Here is a 13,181-nt window from a genome sequence, read left to right on the forward strand (position 1 = left end):
GTAGGGCATGTTTAGATTCATAGAGCTAATGGTTAGCTACCATATATAATAATTAGATCCTTTGGATCCAAATGAGTTCAACTAACAATTAAGCTAGTCTAATTGTTAGTTGAATATCATCTAACAACTATTCTACTAGTTGGATAAAACCAGCTAATAGCAATTAATAGTTAGCTAGCTAATATTAGTTATAAATAGCTAGCTAACTATTAGTAGCTAATAGATTCCAATAGAGCATAGCACAAGAATTTAACAGGACACTATATCCACGTAAATGCGTGGACCATCTTGCTAATTTGAAACATTAATCGTGTGATCTCAGCCGCCACCGATTCTCCCGGCGTCCCCGAAGCAAAGCATATATGCACCCTAGCCATCAACGCCAGAGATTTTCTACGATGGCACATATGGACGTGCTCCAATAATTGGCACACACTCAAAGATGCGCATATATAAACCAAAAAAAAGTACAAAGGTGCCGAGTGTGGCTGCTACGATTACGAGTAGTTAAGCATCTATCCATCGCTGCAATTAATTTGATGCACCAAACACGTTGCTGCGAACGTCACTGGAATTGCGCGTAGCTACTATCCTACAGGCTGTCACATGCAATTCATCAACTGCATGCAAGCGGACCCAGCAAATGCTTGGGCCTCCCTAGCTCGGTCGACACTCGACACAGTCAGCCTCAGCCGAGCCAACCAACCGCACTGTCCATTGGATGCGGTCATTTTGGCTCTGTGCTCCGCTGCGCAAAACACTGCCCAGAGCGTCCAAAAGCTACACTAGTCTATCCCCGCAGGCCTCACATGGCAACGTGTGACGAGAAAACCTTGTTACCCTTTCTCGTGCGCATGGAACCAGAGCAGGAATACGTCAAATACTCCATAGGTTCGCGATCGCGCAGATGCTGACAAACTGACAGAGGCTAACAACCACTGCAGTGTGCCGGCTGGATGCGAGCGAGAGACCAGAGTCGTGTGTGCCCTAGTAGATCTGACTCAGACGGCGCCTATTTAGTCAATCCGATCTTGCAGTAACTCGATCGGCAAGTCTCCCACTCTGTGGCCTCTCTCTCTATCTCCATGCCACAACCACCACCGTTGCCTTTGCCTCCTCAAACGAGCAGCGCCTGAACTCAAGTGCGACGACGCCGCTGGACGCCAGCAGCCATGGAAGGTACGTACACTCACTCAGCTTCTTTCTTGCTGCCAGGACGAGGAGCAATCAGTTCCTTCTGCTAAATGGGCTATACGTCTTTAATCTCTTCCCGCTGGCGCGCCGGTGGCAATGCAGCAGGTGGCCACGCGTTGCGCGCCGTCGGTGACGTCGTCTTCTTGGGCGCGTACGGCCGCCGGTTGTCGTTGTCAGCGACGATCGCCGCCTTCGTGGAGTCGCTGCTCCAGGGGTGGGCGGAGGTCAGGGCCGGGCTGCTGGTGCCGCTGCTCCGGGCCGCGGTGCTGCTGTGCACGGCCATGTCGGTGATCGTGCTGGCCGAGAAGGTGTTCCTGGGCGCGGTCAGCTCCGTGATGAAGCTGCGGCGCCGGCGGCCGTCGCGGGTGTACAGGTGCGACCCCATCGCGCGGCCCGACAAGGACGAGGAGGCAGCTGCTTATCCCATGGTGCTCGTCCAGATCCCCATGTACAACGAGAAGGAGGTAATGTACCGTACTACGTTTGTCTCTGGCGTCTCTGTGTTCTTCCGGACTCTGCTGCTCTCGGTGAACTCAGACGGTCAGTCAGACTGTCAGAGTAAGCTAATTGCTGAAGTGCTGATCCTCAAGCGCTTAAAGAGCAGCATCTGATCTCTTTAATTAGTCTCTAAGAGTTTGCATCGAACCAATTAACTTTGCATTACTACTACACGTACTCCACTGGTCATAGTTCTGTTAAGGGTAAAAGTGGATCAGAATGCAGAGCAAGGGATGTTTTGTCTTCAAATTTTCAGAGTAATCATGGATGGGCACATCTCTGACAGGAGCCTGAAACGCTTACTACGCAGGTGTACCAGCTATCAATAGGGGCAGCTTGCAGGCTCACATGGCCGGTAGATCGACTGATAGTGCAGGTGCTGGACGACTCCACCGACGCCGTCATCAAGGTGAGTGAGATCGGGAGGACTTCGTTTTCACCTGCCACTGTCACTTCGGAATGCCTGGCAATTGCCACGGGAGAAACATGCATGCATCACAAAAACCGGGAGCCAGACAACAACAAAAAAAAAGTTGCCATTTTCTTCCCTTTCTTTCGAGATTGAAGCGTAAACCCACAATTTGGTTGGGCAGGAGCTGGTGAAGGGCGAGTGCGAGCGGTGGGCCGCGGAGGGGATCAACGTCAAGTACGAGACGCGCAAGGACAGGGCCGGGTACAAGGCCGGCAACCTCAAGGAAGGGATGCGCCACGCCTACGTGCGCGGCTGCGAGTTCGTCGCCATGTTCGACGCCGACTTCCAGCCGGCGCCGGACTTCCTCGTCAAGACCGTCCCGTTCCTCGTCCACAACCCAAGCCTCGCGCTCGTGCAGACGCGCTGGAAGTTCGGTGAGTCTCTCTCTCTCTCTCTCTCTCTCTCTCTCTCTCTAGCGCGCACCGCCAGCCGACAACGATTGTCAATTGCCATTGTTTTCCTTTTTTTTTTTGGGGGGGGGGGGGGGGGGGTAAGTGAACAGAAGCAAGTTGCCTGCAGCTGAGCTTGCTGGCTCTGCCCTGTCGAGTGGTGACGAAGTACTACTTCGGTGTGTTTGGGCTTCAAGCAGGCCACTGAAAACCATTTGCAATATTGGGCCTATTTTCTGAGCTTTCGGCCTCATCTAGTTAGTGAAAGCAAAGTAGATCCACAAGGCCCAATTATCTACGTTCATCAGTCAGTTCAATTCCAGCTTGCGTCCTGCTTTATCCCATGTCAAGATGTAGTTCCATCCGCTGACAGAGCTTTTGTTTAAGCTGCCCTGTAGTGAATGCCAACGACTGCTTGCTGACGAGAATGCAAGAGATGTCCATGGACTACCATTTCAAGGTGGAGCAGGAAGCTGGATCTTCACTCTGCAACTTCTTTGGCTACAACGGTATCCTTGATCGCAATTGCTCATGCACGCTATCAACTTCAGCTGTGTTCGATAAATGAGAATGCTATCTATTCATGCACTCAAGGAACTGCTGGAGTATGGAGAACGCAAGCGATTGTCGAGTCCGGGGGTTGGGAGGACCGAACTACTGCTGAGGACATGGACTTGGCACTCAGAGCAGGGCTCTTGGGCTGGGAATTCGTTTACGTTGGGAGCATAAAGGTTCACAGCTCTGACAAATTGATCCAAGATACTATCATGTCAGACAAAACTTTTATCAAACTGATCCGAGATTGCAATTTGCTTTCAGGTCAAGAATGAGCTGCCAAGTACTCTCAAGGCGTACCGGTCCCAGCAGCATCGCTGGTCATGTGGACCTGCGCTCCTGTTCAAGAAAATGTTCTGGGAAATTCTTGCTGCCAAGGTTAGTCTTGTACACCAACCTACTCCCTGACATGCAGTGACATGAAAATGTTGTCATACGATTGTTTATCTGTATGTTCTGTTGTTTTCCTGTGCAGAAAGTGTCGGTTTGGAAGAAGTTGTATATCATCTATGACTTCTTCATTGCCCGGAGGATCATAGGCACCTTCTTCACCTTCTTCTTTTTCAGCGTCCTGATTCCTCTTTACATTCTATTACCAGAAGCGCAGATTCCTGTGTGGGAGCTGATCTACATCCCTACAGCTATCACTCTTCTCAACTCTGTTGGGACTCCAAGGTTAGCTCGGTGTTACCTTTCTTAAGTTTTATAACTACAAAACGTTACTCGAGAATATACTATATCCTGAATTCCTAATGTCTTGCAGGTCTATCCATCTGATTATACTGTGGGTCTTATTTGAGAATGTAATGGCGTTGCATCGGTTTAAAGCCATCTTGATAGGGTTTTTCGAAGCTGACAGGGCCAATGAATGGATTGTTACACAAAAGCTGGGGAACTTGCAGAAGCTGAAATCGATTGCCAGTCTTACAGGGAACTATCGTTTCAAAGACAGGTATTTTCTAGAGGATAACATATTCAGCAGATCTGTACACCTCATTGTATCATAGCTTTGGGCCTTGGTGCTAATTTGCTATCCTGATTCGTGTCAGGTTCCATTTCTTGGAGGTATTTATCGGACTATTCCTTTTGGCCTCGGCATGCTTCGACTACTTCTACAGAGATGACTATTTTTACCTCTTTGTTCTTCCTCAATCGATCATGTATTTTGCAATTGGATTTCAGTTCATTGGTCTCAGTGTCTCCCAAGACTGACCAATTGCAAGACACAATCGAAATTTTTGGTTGCAATATCATGATTGCTCAGATGAAGGTCTTGTATTAATGATCTACAAAAGGGCAGGTATTGTGTGCAATGAAGTAGAGATGTTTTATACTTCAAGATAGGATAAGCACATCGGAGGTTGAGACAAATCTATTAATCTACTCGGTGCAGAAAATTGCATCTGAAACCTGTTGATTTACCTGTTGATATATCTGAAACACAACCAGTGTATTTAGATATAAGAGTTGTGTACAGACGATCAGATCTTGCCGGCATGCTTGAAGTGAAAATATCCAATACAACCATATCTTCGATAGAATCATAAAAACCTTCTAGAAAAACATACTTAACAGAATTTAGAATTTTTGAGATGATGTACATCTATAGTACATCGTCATAAAACTTGAGATTCAAACGTGATCTAAAAAACCATATGAAAATGGTAAAATTCATGTGCATACGCACTAGAAGAGATAATTCATGAGTGGCTACAATTGCTGCTCACAAGACATTGAAGGATTTTGACTCCCGAGTCCTGAACTTGATGCGGAACCAGAGGCGAGACGGGCTTGACAGATGAAGGCCCGAAATCATCCGGTGCGGCCAGGGAAGGCCCGTGAACATGATGCGGAATTAGGTCGGAAACGAGATGGGCTTGACGGGGAAAAGCCCGTAAGACCAGACTGGAGGGCCCAAAAGAGAATCAGGTCTAAAGCTAAAAAAGCCTCTCACTGCTGCTTGTTGCCCATCGGTTCGGCGGCTGCTCTGTAGTGACGTGACTGTGAGAGACAGCCCTGCGGTCGTCGGCGAGCCCGAGGTCGCACCGTTCGCCGGTGGAAATCGCGCGTCCGGGGATGCATTTTGCTTTGACCGAACCGACGAATCGAGAGGGCAAGGCAGCGACAACACGCATCCGTCAGGTCGGATGGTGCGGCACGATGCGTCGCCGCATCGCCGTTCGAGATCGGCGACTGTGACGAGTCTGGACACTCTGGTCTCTGGGTTCGCGTGCCACGGAGTTTCTCGTTTCGCGTGCTACGGCGTTAGCGCCCCGGCAGTACGCGAGCGGAAAGCCGGAAACGTACGCTTCCGTCCAGGTCCAGGCTGATTTGAGCGTGATTTCAAGGCCTGCTTTGAGCGTGATTTCCGTTATGGATGACTGGTACTAGACCTGATTTGAGCGTGATTTCAAGGTCTGTTTGATTAGGGACGCTAAAGTTCTCGATCCCTCACGTTTGGACACATATATAAATTATTAAATATAAATTATTTATAAAACTAAAAACATAGTTAAAGAATAATTTGTGAAACGAATTTTTTAAACTTAATTAAATCTATAATTAGATAATAATTATCAAATAAAACAAAATTGCTTTAATATCTTTTAAATTTTAACAACCCAATCAACGTCTTCTCATTTTGAGTAGTACTGTATTTTTTAAACAAAAAGTAGCACTGTATTTCAAGGGTTGTATCTTGCACACTTTCGAGTTTCGATAAGGCTTTGTATAGTTCTAAAAATTTTGTAAAACGAACACTGTAAAATTTTTATTTATGTTTGACAAATATTATTCAATTATGAATTAACTAGGCTCAAAATAATCATCTCATAAATTAAAGATAAATTATATAATTAGTTATTTTTTTAGTTTATACTTAATATTATATATATAGAGAGAGAAAAAATTCGATATAACACAGAATCTAAACGAGACCTGTCTGGAACTAGAAGCATCCATTACTTGGCGGTGGCGCACTAGTTTTCAAAACCGAAGGCTATGGATGCATTTTTTAAACAGGTTCCCCCCGTGACCATGGAGGCATGATGGACCCCCAGTCGATCTCCATGCTTTACCAAGGCCTTTAGTTCCCACCCAAATTTAAAAAAGTTTTCAAGATTCTCCGTCACATCGAATCTTGAGTCACATAAATAAAGCACTAAATATAGACGAAAACAAAAACTAATTACACAGTTTGCCTGTAATCGTGAGACAAATCTTTTAACCTTATTTAGTCTATGATTAGAAAATATTTGACACAAATAAATAAAAATATTACACTAGCGAAAAAAGGCCCGATATACCACTGGTAGAGTGGTAGTACTAGTAGTAGGTATTTTTTCCGTCCTAAAAAGGCACCGTCGGTATAAAATACGGACAATAAAGTTGTTTATTCCGACAAGATAAAAGAAAGATGCCTGCTTCAAAATAGCAATTCATTCTTTAGTGTTTGACAAACAAGTCAAATATTTGTCTCCTGTACGTACAAATAGGTGATTATCCGTTCATTACAGCGAGGACAATTAAAAAATACACAAGATGTTTCGTAGCCACAGCTAAAATCGAGATCATGTGTTCTACAACAATATAACAGTTTGGCAACACACCGCTTGTTGCCCTCAACACCTTTTTACATGAGCGTTAACGAAGCATGAATAACCGATACCAAAGCACGAAGGTTTTTTACTACTTTCCTTTGAAATCAAGCCAAAAAAAAGTCTACATTATATTATCTTGTATGTAACAATTCTCTAGTTTACCACGTTTCCAGAAATTCCTGTAAACCTGAATAAAGCCACCCGAAGCTCAAACACGGAGATAAATTTACACTCTAAAAAATTTTGAGAACGGGAAAATACTGTATTCATCCTGGTAGGGTCTGTTTGGTAGCCTGGTTGTTTTTAGCCTAGCCCCAATTGTAAGCCAGGGCACATTAGGCCTAGTCTACCTCGCCCAACAGGCCTCTGTTTGGTTGGCTGGGCTGGTACTTTTGCCTGGGCTGGTTTTTGTTTGGTTCACTGCTTATACAGTTGGCTTGTATTGCTGAGGCCCAAGGACATCTGTTTGGTTGGATGTACATCCATGGGTGAGGGAACCGTTTCTCTGTTTCGGTGGGTTTACCCCGCGGTCTCCCCCACGATATCAGCCCGGCCCTTACCCCTTCGACTTCCTCGCCTCAGCCCTCATTCATTCACCTCCCTTCTCCCTCACCCGAAGTCCGCTCCGTTCCCCGAGCTCTCCGTCGTCTTGGCCGAGGCTCCCCCGAGCTCGATGTCGGACGCGCCGGAAGGTGGAGGGTCAAGCGCGATGCGGCGCAGTCTCCGTCGCTACGAAGGTGCCACCGGGTGCCCATGCTTCTCCGACCGTGAAGAGCCACGGCGTGGTCCGGCCGCCGTTGTCCACAGCGACGACACAGCGTCGAGGATGCAATCTGTGCACGCCGAGGAGACTCACCCAGCGGACTCAAGCAACCACAGCGCCACCCAGCTCCTCTCCGATTCGCAGGCAAGATTTCTCCACACGCGCACCTAGGGTTTCGATTAAATCCCCTCTCTCCCCCAATACCCTCTTTTCCTTGTTCTCTACAAGAGATTTGATTCTGTATACATGATTAATCCCCGATGTGATCCCCGATTTGATTATCAATCTCTTTTGGTTTGTCCTAGCCGTCTTGTACCAAATTGCAGTTAGGGTTGAGATAATTGAATCGTCCATCTCGTTTTGGTAATAGGACAACAGCGACAGTGCGGTTCCTGACGCGGTCCTAGAGCCAGAGTGGTCAGGCTTGGGCATTGTTCGTATACCCAAGTGTGCTCATTCTCGCCATGCGACGCTGAAGAAGGCAATCGGTGGCAAGCACGTAGGCCGTCGCTTCCTGGGGTGTGCCCTTCAGGTGGTTCCTTTCCTGACTTTGTATTTGTCATTTGAATCTTGTCCCCACTAATGTGTTATGCAAACTGGTTTTTCATTGAATTAGAATGAGGAGGAGCAATGTCAGTTCGTCGAATGGCTTGACGAGCCCTGGCCTGAAAGGATTCAGGAAAGCCTAAAGGATGTTTGGAAGGCTGTCAAGCAAGCCAAGCGCAACGAGGCAAGGGTCTCTGAAGCACTGCAGCGATCCTTGGAGAGGAATGATACTCCTACTGCTCAGAGGGTTGTTCTGCAGGAAGAAGTTAATAGGACCAAGAGGATGGCAGAGCGTATTTGCAGGGGCTATCAGAGGCAGGCCATTGTTGCGAAGGTGGAGAAGAACACGCTGATGTTCCTGATGTACTGTCTGGTTAGGGTGATCATCCTCCTGGTTGCTGCTATGGTCTTCAAGACTAACTGAAGTGTGCCGTAAATGTGTCAGTACACATTCCTGTTATCTTTTGCTGAAGCCAAACTTCATCAAACGTTAGATTATGGACTAACCAATGGTTGTCGTGGCTGGCACCTTTTGATTGCGCCTACTGTATTGGTGCAACCCCTTTTGTAAGCAACCAAACAATGTTGTTTGAGTTGGCTAGATAAGTGTGTTGGTAGATCTTCAGACTTGTTAGCTATGGGCAATGCTGTTAAGTACTCATTGATGTTATCTTTTCATGAACCCAGTTGCAAATGGTAGATCTTCAGACTTGTTAGTTGTGTGGTGTTTGAATCTAGCTGTTACCAGGGACAATGGTGGTTCAAATCTAGCTGTTTATGTATGTCCTGAACAAATTTGGTTTATGTTACATGCACCAGCAAACTCATGAGGCCATACTTATAGTTCGAGGCTACAACAGAAGGTTCAACAACTACATACGATACAACAAGTACGCCTGCACAACAACGATAGTGGCGAAAACGATGACTAGTACAACATATTTGATAGACACAGCACGATCCTTAGGTGCGGCCTTCATTTGTTCGTAGTGCTCGGGTTTTGCTTGGAATGGATTGACGCTTCAAGTGATGGCATTGTTCTTGCGATGGAATTCGGCAAAGGCATGCTCAGCTTCGTGGTAAGATCTGTAGCTTTTGTGTAGATTTCATGGAAAATGGTCAACCTGCGGATGACAATCTTCCCAGGACAAGTAGACCCCTGGCTTGCGCCCAACAAACACCACATAAAACTTCTTCATGACTGCACAGTACCAAAGCACCATTTCAGAATTAAGGAAATAACACAGCACAATAGCAAATGGTTCACATGTCCTCGTAGCATAATAGCAAATGACAGTCATAAATACATGATTACAAGCAGCTAAACATGGCAAATGTTTCCAGTTTTGCATCATGATATAAACCCAGGCTAACTCTACTAAAGAATCCTACTATCTGTAGCTTGTTATCAAAAATGGGCTAACTGCTAGCATTCATGCATTGCTGATCAACTACTATGCACTACTCATGCTGTCATTCAGTGGCTAGACTTCTCCAGGTGCTGCCTGCACCACATCTCTTTGTCACATTCAACCATCTGAAGGAATACCCTGGCAGGACCCTTGTGCTCCATTAGATAGTTGAGACAGATCATCAGTTCAGGCCTGCTGATATTTGGGACACCCATGACTGCTTGATAGATACCAGGTGCTGCCTCATTATTGTTCCCTTCACTCACTGCATGGTTCAATCCCCAGATCGCATCAGTGAATGCAGTCATTGCAGCCATGTCTTCATCACTAAGTACTCTCTTCCTCTTCTTGTTGTCTTCTGCATGGGCCTTCACATTGCTGCTGGAGGGTTCTGCCTTGTTCTTTGCGGGTGTCTCTTTCTCCAAGTCAATGGTTTCTTGTTCTGCTGTAGGATGGCCGAGTGGCTCATTGCTGCCTATTGCAAAACGACCAGTAGCCACACCAACACCAAAAATGGTCTGCATGTACTGGTAGTCAACAATAGGAACATTGAGGAACTCAGCATCCTTTGCATGATCCTACACAAGGAACTCAGTTAGTAAGTACATTGATATGACAGATACTAACATTCCAGAGAAACCCTTACCCTAACATGGCCATGGTAGTGTTCTGGGTCTAGAGTTATCATGCACAAGTCTTCATCCCAGTTGGCTCCTTTTAAGTCTTTCAGCCTACAGATCTTCACCCACTTTGTCCTCCATTTGCGCAGATGGTTGTACACCTGTGTCCTAGTTACATGCTGCCCAATGTAGGCTTGAAGTTCCCTGGCCACTGCATTCACATGGCAGTCTTTGAAACCTTTGTCAGTCCTAACACCCTCACTGACCAAATCAGAGAACTTGCTGAGAACATAGGTGGACATGACAGCGGTCCAGTTCAGCCTTGCTGCTCCACCATTGCATTGTGTAGGCACTTGCACCTCTTGCACCTCAGCCACCTCAGGATTTACATGGCCCTCATCCCCAAAAATGTTAAACCCATCAAGCCCAGCCATAGCTACCCAAGTAATAGTAGTACATGCAGGAGAAATAAACAGTACATTTGATAATATTAGATCAATAATGAAAGCAACAACAAAGTCTGATACATCAAATAATATCAAATAAAACATCTCTAGAAATTACATGAAAAATGGCATCATTGCCTTAGGAAATGGTCTCATACATATAACACTAGTCTGACATAATAGAGTTCATTCATACTGCTGCCCAATTCTAGTTTGAGTGCACCCCATTCCTAGTTTCCCACATCTGGTTGGCCCAAGTATCCCTCTTTGCTACCCAAGTGATGTTGTCCATATTATTGTCACTAGGGCCATGCTGATTAACAGGATTGGGCACCCAATTCTCTTCGGTAGGAATGATTTCATCAACACCATACCTGAGTATCCAGTTGTAAACTATACAACAGGCTAGGACAAGCTTAACTTGGGTTTTGTATGGGTGAAATGGCTTGCTGTCAAGGATCATGAACCTATTCTTAAGAGACCCAAATGCCCTTTCTACTGTCACCCTCAAGGAAGAATGCCTCAGATTGAACAACTCTCTAGGATTCTGGGGCCTCCTCACTCCAAATTCACTGAGATGATATCTTGTGCCTCGGTAGGGGGGTAGAAACCCAGGCCTCAAGGCATAACCAGCATCTACAAGATAGAATTTGCCTAGAGATAAGGAAAGAACGACAATGTTAGAATGGTGGGACTCTAAACTCTGCTACTGCCCGGTATGAAAACTAAGGAAGTACCAACATACCTGTTGGTACCTTAAGACCATCATCCTTCTCCAATGCATGAGCTAGGATTCTAGCATCATGTGCTGAGCCTTCCCAGCCAGCTAACACATAAGTAAACCTTAGGTCAAAATCAACTGCAGCCATGACATTTTGGGTGGTAGTATGCTTCCTGCCCATGAAAGCCGCTCTATGTCTTTCAGGAACTCTAGCCAACACATGTGTTCCATCAATGGCCCCTACACAATCCTAAAGAAAACAAATTCATCAACATCTACCTCCTAACAGTGACTATGGAATAGCTGAAGTGACAAAGTCCCACCTTGAAGAAGGGATTGCACCTTCTGCTGCCTTGAATTTTTGGGTGGACAGAGGTAGCTGGGGCAACAATCATTTCATTTCTCAGTTCACCAACAGCATAGAACACTTCCTGGAAATATCTACTGATGGTTTCAGTTGACCTTCTGAGAGTGTGCTTGATGACCCTAAACCTTATGTTATGGCCAACTACTAATAGGAACATAGCAACTTGCTCTTCAATCTGTGAGTTAATGCTATCTCTTAACAGGCCCCTAGTGCGAAACAGGTTACAGAGTTGGAAGAAAGGGGCTCTCTTCATCCTAAGAAGCTCCACACAAGAAGTGTCATTACTGTCATGAATGAACCTAAGGTTTGCTGCCCTCTCTTGGTCTCTGACAGACATGGGGCCGTAGGTAATCCCTCTCCTATGGGATGTCATCCGTTTGAATCTAATAAAGAACCAAGCACTCATCACAGCAACCATTGCAGCACCCCTAACAATGAGCCTGCGACGCCTAATTGAAGGATCCATGGAGCTAAACAATAAATAAGCTACAATTAGTACAATATAGGCAACGATCGGCTGCGACACCAAACTGATGCGCCACCCATATCAGATAGGTACAAACGGCTAACCAGATGGGGTATCTAAGAATGGGGAACCAATTAATACAAAGGAGCAGCAGTATGAACTAAACCCTAGTCGGTTTTAGGATCGGCTGCGACAGTACATGCTGCGCCACCCAGATCCATTACCAAATCATTGACCAGTTCTCCAAAGCTCAGCAAAAATTCGACATTTGGTCACACACTATGCAACCCTAATCCATGATGCACATAGATCGAAAGCTCGCACAATGAAAATCGAGAACTAGAGCAATACGACAAGGGGCAACGCAGCGCGCCGCGTACCAGTAAAAACTACAATCAATCGCAGCATCCACAACAAGAGCATGGCCAATCGGAACAAGAGAGGAAAGAAAGGAGTACACGCGACGGAGAGGGGCAACGCAGCGCGCCGCGTACCACTGACCCAAATCGCTTACCAGAGGGTAGGAGGAGGTGCGCCACCACCGGCTGGGGCGCGACGAGGACGGTGGAGGACGGGGGCGAGAGCACGAGCGAGAGAGAGGACTGGCGCCGCGGCCGAACGTGTGAACAGTGCTTGGGAAACCCTAGCGGGGCGGTGAGCGGCCGGTTTTATACGGTGGCCAGTGAGAGCCACTGCGGGCGCCCCGTCGAGGCTGGCCCAAGCCAGGCCCCAGAAAAACGGCCGCCCCCTCCGTTTTCTGGGAGCCAGGCTAGCCCATGTACGGAGGCCGCGGATGGCCTGGCTTAGGAGAGAAAACCAACAACCAAACAGGTCCAACTGAGCCAGCAGGTCTGGTTTGGTCTGATTTGGAGTTAAGCAGGCTACCAAACAGCCCAGTAAAGACTACGGTACTAGATTTTAATAACCGAGTCAATAAAGCTTTTAATAAAGTTAAAAAAAAGTTTATACATTTCAGTCTTTATAAATAGGAAGCTCTCCCAGCCGTCCATTCCAACCGTAGACCGTCAGTCCACGGGGACAGGACACTGCAGGGAGATATCACAGAGATTCAAAGCACAGTACATGTGCGCCCATATGTCTGCGTATCTGCTGCAGCTGTAGCACTGCGTCGT

At 46.6% G+C, this 13,181-nt stretch overlaps 1 protein-coding gene across 2 annotated transcripts; it reads left to right on the forward strand.

Annotated features, from left to right (window-relative positions):
* On the forward strand, window positions 899–4,569 carry LOC8075712 (probable mannan synthase 6). 2 transcript variants are annotated; one of them, XM_021458642.1, is made up of 10 exons: window positions 899–1,179; window positions 1,297–1,658; window positions 2,003–2,101; window positions 2,286–2,538; window positions 2,952–3,062; window positions 3,148–3,284; window positions 3,373–3,486; window positions 3,584–3,783; window positions 3,872–4,060; window positions 4,158–4,569. In XM_021458642.1, exons 1-10 carry the CDS (start codon window positions 1,173–1,175, stop codon window positions 4,318–4,320), a joined length of 1,635 nt encoding a protein of 544 aa, XP_021314317.1. In that variant the 5' UTR covers window positions 899–1,172; the 3' UTR covers window positions 4,321–4,569. The 2 variants fall into 2 exon arrangements, with proteins under 2 accessions (XP_021314317.1, XP_021314318.1); XM_021458643.1 differs by having other exon boundaries at window positions 1,300–1,658.

This window comes from Sorghum bicolor, chromosome 4, assembly GCF_000003195.3.
Source record: "Sorghum bicolor cultivar BTx623 chromosome 4, Sorghum_bicolor_NCBIv3, whole genome shotgun sequence".
NCBI lineage: Eukaryota > Viridiplantae > Streptophyta > Magnoliopsida > Poales > Poaceae > Sorghum > Sorghum bicolor.